The sequence below is a fragment of the Giraffa tippelskirchi genome, chromosome 1 (assembly GCF_054371585.1).
Source record: "Giraffa tippelskirchi isolate mGirTip1 chromosome 1, T2T-mGirTip1v1.2.pri, whole genome shotgun sequence".
Lineage (NCBI taxonomy): Eukaryota > Metazoa > Chordata > Mammalia > Artiodactyla > Giraffidae > Giraffa > Giraffa tippelskirchi.
Window position 1 is genome coordinate 51,041,586 of NC_137275.1, and position 23,127 is coordinate 51,064,712.

Consider the following 23,127-nt stretch of genomic DNA (forward strand, 5'->3'; position numbering starts at 1 on the left):
TCCTAAGGGGCTGATTTCATATTTGTAATTAGTGGTGGTAGCATGTGGAGGCACAGGAATTGCATTATGAGGCTCTTTCTGCACTGGGTGATTTTTATCTATGGTGTCAGAAGGTTCTTGAAGCATCCAGAAGCAATCTGTCCTCTCATCATTCCTGTTCTGCCTGTGAATTGGGTAGGGCTGATGGCAGTTGCACACATATGTAGGTGTCCTTTAATGTCAACCAGCCCTGAGCTTGGTCTTTGAAGTCTTTGCAGCCCACCTGCTGTCATTCATACATCGTGGTACAATCTGCTTAGTGGAGGTTTCTCTCTCCTGTTTGAGCCACATCCTGACAAACCGAAGGCAACTGTGCCTTCCGTGCTTTTGTGCCACTGACTCTGGTTTCTTTGAGCCTGTCTTGCCTAACCAGTCTTGGTGGGTTCTTTAACACCACCCCCACAGCTCTCACAGCAGCTGAGCCACCCCCCAGCCACTTGTGGCTCCACTCCACTGTCTGACTTCCGCTCTCAGACAGACACCATGCTCTCAGGGTCATGGTGGAGCTCCCCGTTGTCCCTTTAGGGATGCTCTATTTTTCTAGCTGGGTTCATGGACTTGTTGGATATTTCACATGCCAGATGGTGACACAGCTTGTCATCAATAGGCAGAGGAAAGGTTCACCTCTTTCCTAATGCTGGGTAGTATCCAGTTCTATAGAGTAAAAAGCTGTTCTTGCTCATGGTGATTCATGGTGCTGGGTGTGCTGTGCTGACTGCTCCCAAACCACAAATTAGCAGGTAGGCTTTAGTTTCTTCACTGGGTGTTTTTGACACTTGAGACAATGTTTGAAAAATAAAGGTGAATTATATTTTTCTCTCTTGCAAAAGCACAATGGAGATAAGCAGGTGCCCATCAAATTCCACTGCCTTATTCTGAGAACAATGCAGCAGCAAAATGATGTACATGGGTGTTTCTGTTTCTTTTGATAAAATGAGAACTAGTCTCGGAATCAGAAGACTATTAGCCTATCCACCTGGTTTTATATTGTAAAATGCATCAGTAGCTCTAAAAATAAAAGTTGTAATAATTCAGAAAACTTCACGATTGCTTATTATTCCTTTCTCCAATATGCTTCAAAGACTGACTTATTCAGAACTTTAATTCAGTTCTGTCTTCCTATGATTGCGTTGTGGTGAAATTAATGGGGTTACCTATTCTGCAAGCATTTTTATCAACTAATTCAACATTTTTTTTTCCATATACAAAGTGGTTAAAACTTGCTTGTGCATTGGCACTATCTTAGTGGTTCTCTGATGACTTTACAACTGTCTTTTTAAAAAATAAAAAAAAAAACTTTTTAAAAAGATGACATCATGGAATTCTGGAGCTGGAGGGAACTGTGTGCACTGTCCCTGGTATAGCCTGCTGGCGTTTGGTTATCCAGCTCCTGCTCGAAAACCTCTCAGTGACACAAATCACACCCCCTTGTAAAACAGCCCTTTCCACTCTCAGACAGTTCTAATTCTTAGCAAGTTCTTTCTTGCTAAGAAAGCAATGCAAGCGATTAAACAATTTGTCTCCTACATATCTTGCTGGGCCAAATATGCTCCGTATTATATGTACAGAGTTGATTTTTTTAGGCGTTAGTGTAGGACCTTCAATTTATGCAATCTCCCAAAATCTTCCTGAGTTGATTCTTTCATGTCATTTGCATATTTACTAATCATACCCTGTATGTTATCCTGTCTCATTGGAACCCAGGCAGTCTGGCTCCAGATCCCTCAGGAAGTTATGCATCTACTTTAACTATCCAGGGATCCCCTTGGATCATAGAAGAGCCCCATGGGACTCAGGCCTTGGGGTCTCTTATTCTATCCAGAGTTGCCCTTCTTTGTTCTCTGTACCTCTACTCCATTGTCTTCATATCTTTGCCATCCATGTGGCTTCATGGGTGGGGGTGGGGGGCAGCGAGAGGCATCACCCACCCCACAGCCTGACTCCCTGACTCTCCATGCCCAGCCCAGTCCCTGCTCATTGCCAAGTCTGTCTGCTAGTGTCTCCAGACCACAAGTCTACTTTCCCAGAAAGAAGTCCAACTGGCCCTGCCGGCCAGGTGCCCCTGTTGACCCTGATACCCAGGGTCAGAGAACTAAGCCAGGAGAGGGGAGTAGGGGCAGGAGCCAAGGGTGACCCAGGGAAGACTCCATCAGCAGGGCTTGAAAGAAGTGGGGAACCAGAGGAAAGCTCCAGTAAAAGTTCCTTTATGGATGTTTGTCAACTAGTAATGAATCTACAACATTACCTAATCATGGGATCCAGTGTCTCAGTTTTTTAAGGACAGGGTGCATCTAGTCTTGTTGAAGTACAGAATGCTAAGGATTTGGCCAATAACTTTATTATTCAGGTTTAGGTAGTGTAAAGGACCTTTTTCCCCTAGAGGACGGTCCCGCAACCCACTCCAGTATTCTTGCCTGGAGAATCCTATAGACAGAGGAGCTTGGTGGACTACAGTGCATAAGGGTCTCGAAGAGTTGGACACGACTTAAGTAACTTAGCACACATGCACAAAGGACCTTTTTTATAGAGAAAAAAATTCCCTTCAATCTCTGACTATACATTTTGGGTATGAGAAACACCACTTTAAAAACAATGACCCCCTACTCAACGTTAGCTGAATTCTCAATGCAAAAGGAAAGTATTCCTTTTAACTTTCGAATTAACTATTTTTAGAAATTACCATAAATCCTTTAGAAGCTGTAGATCCCATTGTTAAAATCTGTGAACTTTGAAAGCATGACTGTAGACTACACTTTTCATAAACAGTAGTTTATAATGTACAGCATCCATCTACTTTCCTTTTTAAGACATTTCGCCCTTTCCCATGGTTCTTCTGTGATTAGTAACGCTTTATTTAACTATTCTTCAAGTTCTCACAGTTTCATATATTTAAAAATATTGTATATGTGTATACACACACATGCTGCAAAATATGAATCTATCAATATTTAGAGCAGCTAGGTACTACCTTGTCTTTTTTTCTTTTTAAAATAATTCCCTACCATCTCTTTTGCATTAGTTCCTCCAACTACTATTCATTCTAACCTTCCTAGTTTTAGGATGATTATCCTTGATGCCAAATGAAGTGAAGGAGAAGTAGGAATTGAGGAGTTCTGCTTCTTATGATCTGTTAAGAAGATCCATCCATTTCAGGCAGTGGACCTATCCCATGAATTTACTGTATTGCAAAGGAAGCAAGGAAACGCTTTTGTAGTCTCTTAACATTTTTAAGAACACTTTTCCTCCATTCTTAGGAGTCTGTGCATCTGTTGTTATTTGCTATTGAACATGTGAGCCTATTTCCAACCTTTCCCATGATCTTTTAATCTACTTTTCCTTGTCCAAGGCCATGTTATGCTGCAACAGTGGTCTCTGACCACACCTCTCTTTGTCCCAAGACAGGACCTTTCACAATTAGTCAGCATGTTTCTTCAGCTTTCTGGACTTCTGCCCCTTTTGGGTCTTGATGCTAATTTGAAATGCATCCTCTTGATCTAGAACGCATGTCTGGCTTAGCCTAGTATTCCCCTCCAACTACCAAAAGTTCCTTGGTACAGTTATGTTTTCTAAACCTTATCACTTCTGCATTGATTAGAATCCAGTCCATAGTAACAATTCCTCATCTTATTTCCTGTACCTTCTCAAGTGATGAGTTTGCTGCCAAGACGAGTCGATGATGCTTTTAGCTAATTGAGGCTTCTAGGAGATGCCGGATGTGTGTCTGGTGGTTGAAACCCTTCATTGCTAGTTCAGTCTGTTTCTGTGCCAACGTTTAATCTATATTGGGAACATACCACTTATTCTTCTGTCTGACCAAAGGATCTGTGGAATGTCCCTAAGGGGATATCATTACATTTCTTTTATCTTTCATTTTCCTATTAAGTATGATTTGGCATTAGTGTTTTCTTTAGTATTTGTAGTAGCTCAGCATGCCCAAGATGATTGTTTTTCTAGTTAGTATCCAAAGCTGGGAGCCACAGAAATTGAGTGCTTACTATTTGTGAGGCCCAACACTAGGCGTGCATAGGTAGGTTGCCGTGTAATACTGCTTAAAATTAGCCTTTCCTCTGAATGTCAGGAATACTTTTTTCGGTGTCTATCACTCAGAATTTGTTGTGCTATTTTGGAGCTTGTTGCAGTTCAGCAAGAGTACAGGGAGTGTTAAACCATTTTTTTTCCTGTTTTAAACAAGAAATAATGTCGATTTTCACACTGGTTTATTTTTAGATCAGTTCCCAAAAATACACTTAAAGAAAAATATCACTTAACCATGTATGGTAATGATAGGTCCTGATAGGAAGATATATTCATGGGTATCAGGATGGAGATAAGACTGTAAAATTCTGGGAATTTTTAGATGCCTGATAATAAAATAGAAAATTTAGTAAACATTTATTGCATGCAAGGGACTTTCTTGAAGTGTTATTTATGTTACTTCTCCATATTAGAATAGCATACATGATAGACATGTGCCCTCATGACTGTGCTGTTCTCAGTGTTTAAGTCAAGTACATCTGTAATATCTAGTATTATTATTCTCAGTTGACGTATACCTCAGGATATAGGTGAACAGATTAATATTGGAGTGGTCAAAATACCACTGTATATTCAAAGCTTTTTCAGATGATACTTCAAGGAAGATTGGTTAGGGAGCCTGCTTTGACATCTAGTAGTACCTACGAGGTAGGAGAAAGTCATGATTGGAAAAACTATGTTGAGGTGGAATAGGGCCAGTAGAGGAGAAATGGGGTCAGAGAGAGAGGTAAGGTCAAGCCTAACTATTGAATGAACAAATGCATCCATCAGTGTTAAAGCTCTTGAAGTGACTTGGACTTTATCCATTTCCAAATGTTATCCTGGCTTCTCAACTCACTGGCCCTCTGACCATCAGCAGTTCTCCGTATGAGAAGCAAAGTTTCTTCATCATTTTGAGAAGAATTGTTGGGGATGGGGAGTGAACGCTTTTGTAACATAGAAAACAATTTTTTGAAGCCGATAACCGTGTTTTACATCATCTGGGTAAGTGGATATTCTTTGTTATAGCATTTTGTTATAACTTAAATGGGCTTGAAGATAATGAGCTAACATCACAATTTCATGAACAAGAGGGTAAAGGTGAAGAAGCTGGGTGTGTGGGAAGCTTTTTGACTGTTGTGCAAGTTCCTTAGTGTGGAAAGACCTATACAGTGTACTGGACTCAGGACTTGGATAGGGCAGCTCTTAACATCAGAGGAGATCTGATCCATCAAGCAGGGTGTGTTCGGAAGAGTTTCAGGCAGCTTCATCATATTTGGGGTGCAGGGTAATTGCTTGTGGTTCCAGGTCATTGTTCCATGCAGAGCAGAAAAGCCAGCTTGACTGGGGAACAGAGAATAGGATTCAGCTCCTTGAAGAAGAGAGGCCAGGTTTGGGTTTAGTGTCAGTGCCCACCTACATAATTAAATGGACATTGGGACAGGACTTGGCCTCTAGCAGAGGACTGAAATGCCTCTGCTTAAATTCATACTATGGAAGCTGAGCATAATATTCAAGTAGGTAGAATAGTTCCCAGAATCAAGTGAAAAGGAGCATGCAAAGCAGCTGGACTAATGGACAGGCCTCAGAATCCATCTTATCCATGCTTATTAGCCTTTTCATATGTCAAGACAGCAAATTGCCTGTGATTAGCTTAGCATGGGTCATGTGCCCACCTTTAAGTCAAAAAGGGGAATTGTATTTTGAGGGACCAGTCCCACTGGCTACAGTAGGGGGAGGGGAGTTCTCCAAGGAAAACCAACTCTTTTCAGGAGAAACAGACACTGAACTGGAATGATAGCAGATGTTCACTGCATAGAGCATGAATCAATATTCGGAACAAGAAGGTGTATTGAGGCAATTGAAAATTTCATTTCCCCCCTGGCTATTGTAGTCGTGGTGTAAAAATTTGAGACACATTGATGAGTAACTTCTATTTCATTTCCATGCTTTCAAAGGTGTTTATTTCTTCAATGCCATATTTGAAATTGTAGTTTGTAAGTTTTAACGTTTAAAGCACCCAGTTCATTGCTGCCAGAGTAGTGGTTCCTTCCTTTTGTTCCCTCTCTGTCTGGACACCTGCAGTCAGGCTCACAATCGAATGTTTGAAACGACTGTTCCACTCCAACAATACAGAATATGGGACTTCAAGTCTCTCTTGTAGCTCTAGTAACTGCTTCTGTATTTCTAATTATATAAACAACATATATGGTAACCACTAAAAACACAATAACTAAAATACAAATGTCTAAATTGTTCAACCAAAGATTGTTTTACTCCAGACACTTGAACCAAAAGCAAAAAATTATTAAATGAGGACTTTTAATTTATTTTTATTTTCCCCAGCGAACAAAATAAAAACCTATTAAACCTTCGAAGGGGCCATAGGTAATACTCATAACTTCCTACTGAGTAGCACCTAACTTTAGTCGCACCTAAATTCTGCAGTTGTGCCTTTAAAGTCTCTGGCTAGTTTTCTAGTTAGTATTTTTATATTAGACTGTTGTCTAACGATTTCATTCTAGCTCAGGTAATGCAAGCAATCAATAGGGTCTCTTTGGTGTCTAATATTAGAAGCCACTGAATAAAAGGACATATATTAATAGTTGGACTCTCCTGAATATGTTTAGGAGGCCATATATATATTCTGATTCCATTTACAGCCTTACTTATAATTGTGATAAAGTCAAGCCTGCAAAAGCATACTGGTTCAGAACCATATTACCAGGCAACAGAATGGTTTTGTGTCTTGTTCTCTTCTCCCTCCCACCTACCCACCCCTGCTTCTGTTGCATAATCCCATACAGATGACAATTTTAGGAAAACATGTACTTATTTGATATTAATTTATAAAATCATAGGGTAAAATCTGTTATTTTACTCTCTAGATTTATTCAGTGGTCCCAACTTTAATTAAAGATTATCCTCCCAAATTTTAAACACTAGTACCTACCTCCGTAAGTCCCTAAGGATTTCATTTTTCTCATTTCAAATGTTTTGAAGGAGAGAGTGGCTTTATAATCTCTGGATAGAGGATAGGGTGATAGGGACTGGTTGGATGATAGTATTGTGCCACATTGCTAACATAATCATTTAATCCTCGTGTGAACCCTATTTTATGTGAGGAGGCTGAGGCTCAGATATAAAATAATTTGCCCAGTGCTATATAGAAGTGTCATAATCCAAATCTGAACATGGATCTTACTACAAAACCTGTTTCTTCTCCCCACAGCCTGCCTTCTTGATTTCAACAAGAAAAATAGTGGCTAGACTATTTATGAGTGCATGAAGAGCTAGGCACTTATTGTCTGGAGTGCTTTTTACATATCCATTATCTCATTTAGTCTGCACAAAATCCTGTGAAAGAAGGTAGGCAGTCAGAGCTAATTAATCCATCTAAGGTAACCATATCTCACAACTAAGGGACCTAAACCATCTCTCGGACTCCACGGTGTGTGCCCCCAAATACTATAATGCCTTCCTTGATTAGACTGTGTTTCTATTATTATTGCTGAACTTGATGTAATTAGAAAAAGATGTGTGCTATATAAGGCTAGAGTTTTCTGGCTGTAAAGAGAATTCTATGAAGTGGTTAATCGCTTGCTGTATTTTAAGTCCTAAATTTCTTTCCAGTCTTGGGCTTTGGTTTGGAGCATCAGACAGTGGGTACATGTGGCATCAAACAGGATGAAATGATGAGAGACATGGAGAGGCTGTGAGGGGCAGACCAGCTCCACCTCGCAAAAAATGCCAAGTATAATCCACTTCATTCCTGTCACCACTGTCTCACCCACGCCTCATCGTCTTACCTGAATTAACTTGGCCTCAAAACGATCTTGCTGCCTAAAACTTTTCTGTGGATTGCTACCACACAAAGGATGTAAATTCAAGTTTCTTATTGTTTCTTCCAATCTGGCCCTGTTCCTTCTTGTTTGATGGCTCCCCCTGTTCACAACCACTGGTCCTCCTGTTTCTGGAAATGCCAAGGCCGTTCTTGCCTCCTTGGCTTTGTTCCTGCTCTTCCCTGGTTTGGTTCACACTGTCTTTTATCTTTTCTCATTGAGGGCTCAGCTCAGCCTCTCCTTGGAGAGGCCTTCCCTTACTGCTCAGTACAAAGCTCCAATAGCAGTAATGACAACAGCAACAACAGTGAGAATAGCTAGTATTTGCTGAACTCTTCTTATTGAATGCAAAGCATTGCTCTCTATACCTATTAACTACCATGTCCTTCACAACCCTCCTTTGAGGTCGGTATTATTATCAAGTCCATTATATAGATGATGAAACTGAGGCACAGAGAGTTCTGTCAATCACTTGTCAATTACCTGTTTTACTTCCTTCATTCTACATATCATGATCTGTAGTTATCTTGCTTTCTTCTTGAAAGTAAGTTCCTAAGAGAAGGGAACCTTCTTTTAAGCTGTTTCTTCAGCTTTTAAAAAAAAATGCCTCGCTCATCGTAGGCACTTAACTATGTTGAATGAATGAATGAGCAAATTGGGTCATGATGTTTATGACAAGAAATGAAACTTTTCAAAGATGTGCTTCTGCTATAATTGGGTGAGAGGGTGCAAAGTCTTGCACGTTAACTGTTGAGCATTTTTCTTCTCTACTCATTATACTGTGTGCATTTGAGCACATGACTGTGAATCTGGGCAGAGGAAGAAAGGAAAACGAGGTGTCAACATACTTGGTAGCCCAATAGACACTGGTCAGTGGGTGGGTGCCAGGTAGCTGCTGGCAACAGACTATAGTCACTACTTATCTTTTCAAATGTGGAGATTCAGCTGGGAGTACAAAGCACCATTTGACTTTGTGCCTGTGTTTTGGCTGCTGATTATGTAAAGCAGCTGTTACTCTGAAACATCTGGCTCAAGTAGGGAGATTCTTTTTTTAATTTCCCTATTCATCTGAACAAATGAGGTATTCACTGTTTTCTTCTTGGTGCTCAGCAGATTCTAATTTCACAGGATTTTAACGCTGAAAAAGAATTTCAGATTACAGTGAGTCCCTACATAGGAACAAATTCTGTTCTGAGAGAGTGTTCGTAAGTTCAGTTTGTTCATAGGGCCGACAGTCGGGTATACAGTATTGTACTGTAATAGGTTTATAATACGTTCACATCTTTGAAATTTTGCAACTTGTGGGTTCATATGTAGGGGACTTAACTGTATTTGCTTACATTTCTCACTTTACAAGGAAAGGCAATAGCCCCTAGGGATTATGTGCAGAGGATCATGTAAGTCCTTAGTGGAAGAACTAGAGCTCACCTCACAACTACTGAGTGGGTTTAATAATAAATGCTGTCAGGGGAGGATGAACCAAGTGTTCACTTCGGGGCCATGATTAAGATGCTGTCCCACAATCATCTTATGTTTTCTTGATAATGAAAATTATTCTTGAAAATTGAAATAGTCTGCAGGAGGTTGTTGCTTCTATATCCTTATTTAGTAATACAAAGTAATATCTAGTAGTACATTCAGTAACTAAAAGTCATGTGTGACTCTATTTCCTTATACTGAAATTACTGATCCTTCAAAAGTCTCGAAGTAGCATTTGGTCATTTTATAATCAAGAATTCAGAATTTGGTCTAGTAAAATCCCCAGGTTGATATGTGCTTGGGAAATACTAAGTAATTTTATCATAAAGTGAAATAAACTATAATTCAGAAAACAACTGCTTTTCTGCTGGAGGAAATAATCAGTTGGGATATTGAAAACACAAAATATGGAATTTTCAGCATATCCAGAATTCTGAATTAGAGAATCATTGTCTGTACTGTTTGACCTTTTCTTTATTTCAATAAAAGCTGGCCCAGAGTAGTTTATTTTGGGAGACTGGTTTGATTCTTGCTGGTCTTAAATGGGAAAAGAATTTGAGAAAGAATAGATATGTATATAATATATGTATAACTGAATAACTTCGCTATACACCTGAATTGTTAATCAACTTTGCACCAATATAAAGTAAAAGTTGTTTTAAATAGTAAAACTAAAGGACAAAAAAAAAGACATTGTAGGCTTTGGGGAGTATCACATCAAAATAAGCTGAGGTATTTCAGAAGCCACTATCGAGCCCTTGCTCAGTTTTAATCCTTAAAGTGTTAGCTATGTGAAGGTGGCTGCAGAGGTTTGCCCTGTAGAACTGTTAGTGTCAGAAGAGTAATGATGCTTTAGTGGACGTCAAATGCCTGACTGAACACTGAGGACAATGGGGCAAACGCCTGAGTGATTCTCCTGGAGAATCCAAAGTGTGAGGAAGGACTGTGTATTGAGTGGCATGGTCATCATTAGCTTGTGTACATGGGGGCCATGTTGAGATGCTCCCACGAACTTGCAAAGGGGAAAATGAGCTTGCCTTCTTTTTTCTGTGTAAGATCAACACATGCTAGGAGCAGAGTTCTCTGCATGAGGGGCAAATTTGTTCCTAGGCCTGCAGGTTTTGATGGTAATCCCATTGGCAGATTAAATGTCACTTTGAATTTGGAGATGGAGATGGTCTGGAAAAGAGTGAGTCATGGAGTTAAAAAACTGGCAGTACTCTCCTTAGCTCTTTGGAGGGGAGGAGACGTGTTGGCCGACAGATTTGGTATCATAGCCCCATTGCCAAGGTATTCTGACAGGCTGTGAAATTTTTGGTCCTACAGTGCATTGACCCCTGTTGTGGAGTTGAGAGCATCAAGCCATGCTGGCCGAATGCCATTTGGCTCATGTCATCAACCAGTAGGGTTGCTTCATGTACTCACCTGACACCATCACTTGGTCATTGGACTTTCTACATAGGCCAACAGGGGGAGAGTTTGGGGACTTCAATTACTCTAGTTCCTTTGGCAATTATTTCTCATCATAAACTTACTAATTGTCATTTTGCATTTATGCATCAGTCTTACAGGCTTGGATAACCTGTGTCTACATCTAAGACAAAGATCTGTTCTTGATATATTGTTAAATATGTGTTTTGCTCATCTGTTAGTTCCTCGGATACTGAGTGCTTATTCTAAGCCAGGGGTATACTATTTAGATAACTCTCAGTGAAACAGGGGAAGCAGATGAAATAACAATTACAGAGTAAGGAGTGACACCTAACTCCTCAACTGAGAGTATCCAGTTATGTAAAGTTAGTACAACTTGAGAGTATCAGTTCAGAACAGAGTGGAGAGCTAGTTTTTCTTGAGGCTCTTTGTCTAGCAACGTACCATCGACTGTACACTATGGTCTTTGTGCTGTCTTCAGGGAAAATCTAATGAAAGATTTTTAAAACTTTTAATATTGCTATGCCTCTATTTGATAATCCATAACTTAGTCTGTTCCTGCTGCTATAATACAATACCATAGACTAGCTAGTTTGTGAATAACAAATTTATTTCTCACAATTCTGGAGGCTGTGTTTGTGTGTGTGTGTGTGTTAGTCATTCAGTCATGTCCGACTCATTGCGATCCCAGGGAGCCACTAGGCTCCCCTGTCCATGGAATTCTCCAGACAAGAATACTGGAGTGCGTTGTCATTTCCTACTTCAGAGGATCTTCCTGACTCTGGGATCGAACCTGGATCTCCTGCACTGCAGGCAGATTTTCTACCCTCTGAGCCAGCAGGGAAGCCTGTTATGGAGCCTGTGAAATCCAAAATCACTAGCAGATCTAGTGCCTGAGGAGGGCCCACCTCCTGGTTAATAGGACCATCTTCTTGCTATGTCCTCACAAGTGGAGAGGGTAAGGGATCTCTCTGGGCTTCTTTTAAAAGGGAAACTTTTAACTCCTCTTATTATGGTCCCACCATCATCTTGAAAAAGTTTCTCCTCCTGATAACATCACATCCAGGGTTAGGGTTTCAAACTATGAGTTTTGGAGAAGAAAATCCCTATATGAAATTTTGATTGCATACACAAGGAAGGAGAATCCATTGTGTTCAAAACATGGCATAGTGACTGACTAACTGTGTAACCATGGATGGGCAAAGCTACTAATAAGTCCAAAATTGTACCATGAACATAACAGTATCTAATTTGGAACCATGTGACCTCCAGAGTGATGCGTATACAACGTGACTGTCATATTGTATCTCTGTACGTGGAAAGCTTTCAGTGGCTCACTGCCAACCAGAGGATGCCACCCAAACTTCTTGACAAGCCTGAGAGGTCCTTTGAAACCTGGCCTCCGTGCTTCTTCAGCACCATATCTCACCCGTCTTTACTTTGCCTTTTGTGTGTTCTTCAGCAGCTTTGTCCAGTTTGCACTGATCTGCACACGTGACCCTGTTTCTCTCACTCCTGGTCCCTATGCTATGTTCCCTCTGCTTGGTAGGAAGCCCAAAATATTTTCTGGTTTCACAGAGTAACAAAGGCTTCCCTGGTGGTTCAGATGGTAAAGAATCTGCTTGCAGTGTGGAAGACCCAGGTTCAATCCCTGAGTTGGGAAAGTCCCCTGGAGAAGGGAAAGACTACCCACTCCAGTATTCTTACCTGGAGAATCCCATGGACAGAGGAGCCTGGGAGCTACGGTCCATGTGGTCACAAAGAGTGGGACACAACTGAGCAATTAACACTAGAGTAACAAAGCCCCGCTGGCAAGCTTTTATTGTAGGGGTAGTTACCAGCACTTAACTGTCGTTGGTGACTTTATCAATGGGTGGAGAGGAATTGACTTGCTCTCAAAATGGCCACATAACCACTCCTTTGTCCTTAGGCTTTTATTCAGCAAACAGTTATTAGGTGCTTGCTGTTTGTTGGTACTGGTGTTAGGAGATGAGTGACAAGCCAGTAATTGCCCGGGGAGCTGCATTCTGATAGAGGAGGCGGACTCAAGGGACAGGGAGGTACAGAGGCCTGTGGGAACACAGGGAAAGCTCGCTGCCTTTAACACGGAGAAACTTCAGAAGAGACCTCCCATTGGCAGGGCTTTTGGGAGGAATTGGCATTGGCGAGGCAGAAAAGAGAAGAAAAGTGGGTTTTTGAGATAGAGTACTGTTGGCAACTCTTTCTAGGAAAGGAGTAAGGGACTGATTTAATTCAGTCTTATTTATTTCTCACTAGAAAGTAAAATAAGTAGTTTAATTTTTTTCTGCTCTTCCTGAAGCTGTATGTAAAAGTGTTGTCAACATTGCAGCAAGATGTTACCCAATTGAAATTGCCTGTATCTATTTACATTGTTTTAGTAACTGTGGGGTGACTGAAGATGATCTTAAGAAACTTAAAATTCATCTGTGAACATAAATTCTAATTACTGGAAAGATTAAGATGATCATAGTGAGTTAGATCATTGTGGTGGTTACCTGTTTAAACCTTACTGTTTATCTTTTTCTTTATCTTTATCCACAAAGATAGAACAAAACCCAGAAATGCATTAGATGGTATGTTTAAAATTTCAGAATGTATTGTCATTACCTCTGTGTTGTTAGTCTTGTGTAAAACTATAAACCATTTTAGAATGTTGTGCTGTTTTGGACATGTTTATAGGTAATGAAAGGAACTAATTAGAACATTTCTGTGGAAGAGTACAAATTAAAAATGGATGTTACTGTTTTTGAATTGGGTCAGCTTTGACATGACTCTTAAATGCTGCCTTTTATTAATAAATGTAGTAGAAATGTTAAATGTGGGGGGGGTTCTTTTTATTAGAACAGAAACAGCACCCATAAGGGGGGAGCATATGGGCTCCCCTGATAGCTTAGTTGGTAAAGAACCCACCTGCAATGCAGGAGACCCTGGTTCGATTCCTGGGTCGGGAAGATCCGCTGGAGAAGGGATAGGCTACCCACTCCACTATGCTTGGACTTCCCTTGTGCCTCAGCTGGTAAAGAATCTGCCTGCAACTCAGGAGACCTGGGTTCGATCCCCGGGTTGGGAAGATACCCTGGAGAAGGGAAAGGCTACCCACTCCAATATTCTGGCCTGGAGAAGTCCATGGAATGTATAACCCATGGGGTTGCAAAGAGTCGGACAGACTGAGTGACTTTCACTTTCATATAGCTTTTAACAGATTCTAGGCTCTAGGACAGTTAGGAAATGTGGTTTTGGTCTGGATAATACAATGAAGCATTTCTTATCAAATAAGAAGAGTCTCTCTCTCTCTAAGGTTATGAGAAGACTGATGATGTTTCAGAGAAAACGTCACTGGCTGACCAGGAGGAAATAAGGACTATATTCATCAACCAGCCCCAGCTGACAAAATTCTGCAATAACCATGTCAGGTAGGAACTACCAAAGAATGATTGGGGCCAGCTACCATAGCAGAACTTGGGTGGGCATGTCCCCAGCCTGGCCGAAATGAAAATACTTGCAAGGAGCTTTCATTAAATCAGTTTAATATTTAAGAGTGCAGATCATCTGTTTCTCTATATTCTAGCCAACAAAGAGATGTTAATAAGAATCTAGAAGTAGGAAAGAGCAGAAAGGCTAAGCAGCCATATGCTGCCAATTCTATTTATACTATCTGAGTAATGAAAGCAGTTCATGGGTTAAGCCTTTGTCTTAAACCTGTTAATAGACCTGTGAACTATTGTTTTTGATGAACAGGTTTTCACCTTTTAAAAGAAGTCTTTGCAATTCTCTTAGAACTCCTTTGTGTTAAATAGTCTTTAAATATTGACTTTTGATGCTTGCAAAATTGAGTGTGGTGTCCAGGAATGGAGGGTGTGAGAATTACTTCACTGTTCTATTTTCCTTCCAACAATAATGTAAAAGTATACCTCTTAGAAGCACTATTCACTGAGTGGCCCCTGGAACCAAGTGAACACCACCCCCCATCACCACCACATGTCAACCCAGTGGTTTTCTGGTGACAGAACTCCTAGATTTGTGAAATGACCATTTAAAATTAATTTTTACACCTTCAAATTCTAGAGTAAATTTTCTGAGCTTGGGTTATGTGGTTAATCTTCTATTTAATTAACAAGAGGAAGATTGGATGTTTCTGAAGCCTAAATGATGGTGTCTTCCTGATTATGGACATATCTGATGTGTTTAGTGTGGAGTCCTACTCAAGTTTCTAGAGCAGCAGTAAAGAAAATTTAAACAGATCCCCAGAAAACTCCCCATTTCACTGAAGTGGTCCAGGGAAGCCATCTCAGTTTTATATTTCTGGCCCTGCTCAAATTGTTGATTTTGGGGGACAAGATTTTATTTTCATTAACATATTATACACTACCTTAACTAAAGTTGCTCTTCTTTGTAAGCCATTGCTAGTAATGATAACAAGGGGATTGAACAAAAGAAACTATGCAGAAAATTAAACTCTACTTAGGCAATTCTTTTCGTTACTGAGTCTCAGCTTGTGCTGCTTGCCTTAGGGCAAGCCAGTAATAGAAAGACAAGTTGCTGGAAAAGGAATAATGACTTTATTCAGAAAATCAGCAACTGAAATGGTAGGCCCATGCCCTCACAGAGAACCATCTTGCCTGAGTTAGAATTCAGGCAGCTTTTATACTGAAAGGGGAGGGAGTTAAGTCAGATACTTCCTGATTCCCATCATTCTCAGAGGGGATGTGTTAATTTCTTCCTGCAGGCATTTACCAGTGGGCGTGGTCAGGATGTTTCCTGTGAGCTAAACAAAGGTATTTTGGCTTAGTGCTCATTGCCTAGGAGGCAGGGTTCAAAGAGATGGGCTATTATGCATTATTTAAGCTTGTAGGAAACATCCCTTTAGTGATAACTTATAATATTGTAATTGAAAACAAAAGACTCTTTCTTATTACACTTTCACTCCTTTTCATTGAGGTTAATGACCATTTGCAGTAGTCTTCTGGTTTAAAACAAAGGGCAGTTGTTCATCATCTAATTTTTTATATGGTGATAATAGAATTTTGTAAATGTGGGTGCTGTTTGTGGAGTAATTAAGTTTTATGCTACTTTTCATTTTTGTTTTCTAGCACTGCAAAATACAACATAATCACATTCCTTCCAAGATTTCTCTACTCTCAGTTCAGAAGAGCCGCTAATTCATTTTTTCTCTTTATTGCACTGCTCCAGGTAAAATCATTTTGTAAAATCTTAGCTCAGAATGTGTTCAGATATTAATAAATGTGTTTCTTAAGCCCATGACCAGTCTTCTGAAGCTTATCTAAATGCAGAGAGATAAGCTGGTTTGGGTGGGCATTTCTGGCTCCTGCTGTAAGCCAGGTCAGAATACTGCTGCTAACTCGTAAAGCCTTTTGATTCATTGTCATCAGCTTATTTTAGACATTTGTCAATGTAGTATGGCAAGGACTCTTCATTTTGGATAGTGAAGAGGGATAGGATTTTTTCTTAAAATAGTCATTTATTTTAGGATTAGCAATATTGTCAATTGTGAACTTTAGAATGCAAGAGTTACCATTTTAAAGCTTTTTGTGTTTTGAACTTGGGTTAGTTGTACTCAGAAAGAAAGGTTTATTTTATTTAAAAAAGTACTATATGTTCTTGTAAAAAGAGTAAGAAAATACAACAAAGCATAAAGAAAAAATTTGAACCTCTGTTATTTCATCACCAGGAAAACACAGCTACTCTCTTAAAATTTGGGTGTGTATCCTTCTGGTCTTTTTTTTTTTTCTATCCCAATCATTGTTAGTTGACTTACAAAAAGGGGATCATAAAGTATATATATTTTATTATCTGCTTACCCATATAGTAATGTATGGATATTTTTTTCCCATATAATTCATTGTATTTCTAAAATACCATTTTTAATAGTTTATGAAATTTTATTAGCGTGGTCAAAAAGTTAGTTCAGGGTTTTCCATAAGGTGTTATGGAAAAATCTGAATGAACTTTTTGGCCAACCTAATATTGAGTGTATATGCTGTAATTTAGTTAACCAGTCCCCCTTTGTAGGTGTTAATCCTACACACAACTGCTTCCTGAAAACTAATTAATACTCTCTTCCAGCTTAAAACATTCCAGCAAATTGCCTCACCTGGTGTTAGTCCACCAAGTTGGTAAAATCAATGAAGCATATTTCAAGAAGTATTAAGACTTTGTTGTTTTCAAATGTATTATAAGCTTGCTAGTTTTACTGAATTTCTCTTCCATTTTTATTTATTTTTTTCCTTCAAATAGCAAATACCTGATGTATCACCAACAGGTCGCTATACAACACTGGTTCCTCTCTTATTTATTTTGGCTGTGGCAGCTATCAAAGAGATAATAGAAGATATTGTAAGTACTTGTTTGTTTGTAAATGTAACACTGTTATTTTATGTACATATTTTAAAATATCAATTTCTTCCTAAGTTGTTTTATTCTTGATACAGGCTGTTTAAAATACTCATTCATCTTAAAAGTGTTTAAGATATGCTCCCATTCCTGGAGTTAATTCCTCCGGATTTCCATAGGATTAATATTACAGAATGCTTGTTACAGTGATCTCTTAAGTTTGTGCCTTTGTGATGAAATAAATTAATTTGAATGTAGTAGTTAGCTTGGAGAGAAAACTCTATTTGAACATTATCTTCAAGTATGCTCAGTTTCAATTTGAAGGTTATTTCAAGGTAAAACACCATAACCTCCAAGTTATCTAAACGTAAAAAGTTTTTTGTATTTTTTTATTTTTCCATTTTCCATAGTTTTTACCTCATTAAACACCTTTGATTCCTTTTCATCTTTTTTTTTTTTTTTTTACTAGTTCTCGGTGTCCTTTTATTTTGTTAAAGGAAAGTAACAGCAAATTTGCTATTTTTATTATTCTGTAGTAGTAAAGAAAAGGGGAAGTAAGTAAGTTTCCCCTTGATAAAATAAGCTGCCCAAAATAAAATTAGGCTTTTCTTTTTCCTCTGTTTCACCATTATTTTAGCTACTTTAGTTGAGGAAGCTAGTATTTTTTTTCCTATGCCCTTTAAATACATTGGCTGTCTGAAATGACCATCTGTCAAGCCTTAGGCAAGTCAGATGATAAGACGAGGAAAGGCTGAGACATTCTTTAGAAAGCTCCAATGTAAAGTTGTACAAATATTGATATTATTTTGTAAAGAATCAAATTGGGATCTCATGAAGAACACATGAGCTGTAGCATCGTTAGGCCAATTAGAAATGGATCAACTGACCACTGAGATCATCAGCCTCAAAAACATCCAAGTATCTAGGAGTACAGAGGTTGTATGTGTACGTGGGCCTGTGTATAAACCATCATAGTCTCTAGTTGAAAATGGCTTACTTACTGGGACCACTGGCTGAAAATTCATGAGGCTCTTTTCTTGCCTGTATCACTCTGCACAGACTTACACTCCTTGATTTGCACTTGGTGGTCCTTGAGAATTGGTCTTTAATTCAATTTTATCTTTCTTTGCCTTATGCATTCCCCTTTCTTCCTCTGTTTAGCCTAATTTTCATTGAGTATCTCTTAGTTGCTAGGTATTGTGCTGCTGTTTTTGCATTTTTTTTGTTTAATTTCTTCAGTGACTTTGAAAGTTAGATTTGAGCCTCATTTTAAAGTTCAAAAAGCCAAAGCTTAGAGAAGGTGTGTAACTTGGGCAAGAAACTGTTAAAATCTGAATTCCATCCTATCCTATGCTCTTCTTCTGTATTAGTGTGGTGAGTCACCAACAATGATAATAACATTAATTTAGCTTCAGGGAGATGGAGGAGATGTGGGTTCAGTCCCTGAGCTGAGAAGATCTCCTGGAGGAGGAGATGGCATCCACTCCAGTATTCTTGCCTGGAGAATGCCATGGACAGAGGAGCCTGGCAGGTGATGGTCCAGGGGATCACAAAGAGTCTAGCACAACTGAGCACACGCTACAGACATAACAACCTTCAAAAGTCTACTGCTATTATCCCCATTTTATAGATGAGGGAGAGGAGGCACAAAGGAATAAGGTAATTTGCTCAGCGTCACAGGGCTAATAACTGAGACTGTCAGAAATCAAATAACAGTTTGGTTCCAACGAGCTCTGCCTTATAATCACTGCTATAAGCTGCTTTTCCTTTTTTTCCCCTCTTTTCTCTAGAAAAACTGCAAGTTCTCTAGCTATTGTTTCTAGTATCCCTTTCTATGAAAATCTATGGTAAATAAAATGGTAGGCAAGACATCTGTTTGCTTGTTTTTAACAGAACTCTTATTGGCATAGCATAATAATTGGGTACTCTTGGGAAGCAGCTAACCAGGCAATTCCTGAAGGGTGTAATAGTAGTTTTGTGGGCAATAAGAACATCATGAGTAGTTTTCCAGTAAAAGCATTTTTAAGAAATTAACTAAAAATGTTCTGTAAGAGTGGTTTAATAAGTTTATAGCAACCGGTAAAGTAATAGGAAGATTGAAATGTTACTTTCTAGAGAAGGAAAAGCAATCAAATAATAGTCTAGAGAGTTGGACAGAGTATCTTTATCAGTAATTATTAATACATTCATTTGTTCATTCATTCAGCAAAAATGTATGAAACAGTGCTTAGGTGCCAGGCATTCATTAGGATTTGTATTTGGATGTGTTAAACTTTTGCTGCAGTGATAAATCACGTCCCAAATGTCAGTGTCTTTAACATAAGTTGATTTTTCATGTACTCGAAGACAGTGCAGGTTTTTGTCCAGGAGGAAGGCAGGGAGGGAAGCCCACTGTTCATGTAGCCACTTAGGAATGCAGCTGAATCAGGGCTCTGCTTTGGGGGATATCAGTGGTCACCAGAGCAGAGGAGGTGAGAGAATGGAGGGCCTCATTTCTTTTACATTTTGGTCCGAAACAGTATATATCTCATCTGCTTACAGCACAATATTAGAACAATATACGGCAAAAGGGAGCTGTAATCTCAGTGTCCATAGAAATTTGTTGTTGTTTAGTCGCTAAGTCATTTTCGACTTTTGAGACCCCATGGACTGTAGCCCGCCAGGCTCCTCTGTCCGTGGGATTTTTCAAGCAAGAATACTGCAGTGGGTTGCCATGCCCTCTTCCTGAGGATCTTCCCAACCCAGGGTCCAACCCACATCGCAAACCTGCATGTTCTGCATTGCAGGTGGATTCTTTACTGCTGAGCCACCAGGGAAGTCCTGCCCATGGAGATAGAGAAGAACTAGATATTGGGCTTCCCTGGTAGCTCAGCTGATAAAGAATTCACCTGCAATGCAAGAGACCCCAGTTCGATTCCTGGGTCTGGAAGATCCCCTGGAGAAGGGAATGGCTATGCACTCCAGCATTCTTGCCTGGAAAACTCCATGGACAGAAAAGCCTGGCAGGCTGCAGTTCATGGGTTACCAAGGAGTTGGAAATGACTGGCAATTAATACTTTTGGTAATAATTGGTATGAAAACAAAGTGTCTTAGATTAAGTGGTGTTGTAAAGATAAAGAAATATGGAAAAAATTAATTCAATATATATTGAAGAATAAAATTGACAATATATTACCATCGGACATTCTACACATCCTACTTATTTTGTTACTGCTTTATCTCCAACCACTAGTGTAGAAGTTCCCTGAGAGCAAGAGTTTTTGTCTTTTGTTCATTGCCATATCAGCAGCAGTAACAGGATCGGACACAGTGCTTTGCCAACATTTATTGAATGAAGAAATAGATTGCATGGGAGTGAAAAGTAGAGAAGGTACTTAACGAATCTCAAGTTCCTGGTTTGTGTAAGTGGATGCTATATGGTTCCATGTCTGAGACAAGTACCAAGTCTTGGGGGATAAAATCAGAGATTGCCCTTTAGACATAGTTTGAGATGCATTTAAGACTACCCAAGGAAACTGTCAAGGAGGCCACTGAATGTAACCTTCTGGAGCTCAGATGAGAGTCTTGACTGGTATGTTTGATAATGATTATCACTGAAATTATAGTTATGAATGAGCTAAGAGAGTGTTGAGTGAGAAGCAGAGAAGGCAGGGAGTAAGCCTTGAGGAAATCCAGTACTGAGAGCTAAAGAAAAAGGGGCCAAGGTGCGAGTAGAACACCTGGGCTTGATGTCTTAAGACATGCCTAGTGAAGGAGGGGTTCCCAGAATGAAGGGGTGGTCAGCACTGCATACTTAAGTCCCGTAAAGTTCATGACACTGTTTATACAGTACAGTATATTGGAGCACTGTCAATCAAATATAGATAATATTAAATCATTCTCTAGTTCTCAGTGATATTAAATGAATTCTGATTACAACACAATAGAGGTATTTTAATTTAAGGAATAGCTATATACATTTCTTCCAAACTATATAAGTTTTAAAAGGAATAAGGATCTTCTTGGGAAACAAAGATACTTTCTTTTTGTAGTAATACGATTAGAATCTATCTGGGTTGGATCCTTATGTATATTCAACACAGCCATGTTTTGACAAGTAACCTAATTTATTGTGTGGTGGGAAGGTTGAGGAAGGAGAAGCTCATGTATAAGAATTCTCTGCAGATGGAAAGTAATATTCAGGATCTCCTTAAGTTTCACTAAGATTAAATTTCCAGTTTAAGTGGAATGTTTCATTAATTAGCTTTTATTTGTCTCCCTCAGTTGGAAATCTAACCATTGTCTGTCATAGATGTGCATTGTTTTGAAAATATTTGCACCACCTTCAAATATCTAAATTTCCCTTGGACTATTATTTTGGACCAAAATGTATTTTGGGTTGGTTCCTAATTTTCTAAGATCTTTTTTAACAACCAAAAAAAAAAGAGTAAGTATTTTAGAGTTTTATCAATCATAAAATATTCTCCACTGATGCTGTAAACTTAACAGAACTTTAAACATTTATCTGAGAACCTTTGCTGTCGAATCATGTGCTTACTTTTGGAAGCAATAATTTGTCTATTTAAAGTCTGCATTATGACACTTTTATTAGCGAGTGTTTTATTATGGGAAAGAATTGTAGCGTGCTCCCACATGTGGATGAGGCAAGAATCATTTTCAGCAAGCCTCCGCAGAGGCGTTCTGAATGCCCAATTTGCATTTTGTGCAATTCAGTGGCTGATTGTTGGGATGAACTGAGCTCACACTACCAGCTATTATGCTGCTCCTCGTGAGCATTGCTGGGCCTGGGAGTGCTCATCTACAAGCCCAGGCTTTTGTCTGGAAAAGTGTTTTCATTGTGCCCTGTGAGTCCAAAAATCATGTTTCTTCTCAACTTCAGAACTCATTTGTTTTACATTCATGCCAGCCCACCTTGTGATCAAATATGTGTAGCTAAACCTGGCTGTTGGGCTTTATATGATAGAATCTTTGAGCTCACAGTCAGTTATGCTTAACACTTCTGCAGTGTCAGCAGAGGCAGCTGTGTATACTCAGTGCTGTAAGTTTAGACAGAAGCCCTGGAAAACCTCTAGTTGAACTGTAGAGAAGTTAGCCTCCCTGACCATTCGGATTCTCACCTTTCCTCTGACCTTCCCTTTCTCTTACTGCTATACAGTCTTGGCTTCGGTGGCTCTTCAAATTCACCCACCTAGATGTAGACTAACTCGCTCGTTTAATGCTCAATTTTTTCATGCTTTGGGAGGAAAGAAAATGAGATTCAGTGACTTATGAAGGTGGGGGAGGGGCTGTTGGGGAGCCGTGGGTAGAAGTAGTGTTGTGCAAATGGTAGATGTGTTGGTTCTCGTCGCTGACAGACATTGGCACGTCATTAAATTATAGAGGATGTGCTCAGCCTAATTAGATAATGAACTTCATAAGAAACTGAAAATATTTTGCTATCATTGTTCAATGGTAGTTATTGCAGATAATTCTCTTGGGCAAACTTCCTTTAAAGTAAGTTATTTAAGCAAAAGTCTAAATCACTCTTTCAGCTCTGTCTTTTCTAATACATTACAATTTTAATCTTACCTGTGCAATAATGTAATGTGGTCTCTTTTTGAGACCACATACCTGTACTCCTAGAAAGGGAATAAAGATGCTATGGTTTGCACTTTCAATTTTAAAATCCCCACGTATTCTAATTGCTCCCATCACCATACTCTGGGCTTACTTATAAAATTGATATGGGTGTGAAAGGATAAAAGCCTCGAGGAACGTAAGTTTAAAAGAAAAAAAAATCTGACTTTTGTTACAGGTGCTATCTTGTTTTGTTAATCTCATCCACTTTTTCACAGTTTTTGTTTTTGCTTTTAAACTTTAGAAACGACATAAAGCTGATAATGCAGTGAACAAGAAACAGACGCAAGGTAGGAATTTTACATTTTGTTTCTCATATCTGTCAGAAGCACTC

The 23,127-nt window shown here is 39.2% G+C and overlaps 1 protein-coding gene across 11 annotated transcripts in view; it reads left to right on the forward strand.

Moving 5' to 3' along the window:
• The window catches only part of ATP8A1 (ATPase phospholipid transporting 8A1), a 230,854-nt gene that overhangs the window by 18,223 nt on the left and 189,504 nt on the right, over window positions 1-23,127 (forward strand). For all 11 annotated transcript variants that reach the window (XM_081523434.1, XM_081522682.1, XM_081523201.1 and 8 more), the window contains 4 exons: window positions 14,125-14,239; window positions 15,917-16,016; window positions 17,082-17,180; window positions 23,038-23,083. Coding sequence is in view for 6 of the 11 variants with exons in the window: in XM_081522682.1 (XP_081378808.1) it covers window positions 14,125-14,239; window positions 15,917-16,016; window positions 17,082-17,180; window positions 23,038-23,083 (360 nt within the window). In the remaining 5 variants the exon portion in view is untranslated. The remainder of the gene's footprint in view (window positions 1-14,124; window positions 14,240-15,916; window positions 16,017-17,081; window positions 17,181-23,037; window positions 23,084-23,127) is intronic.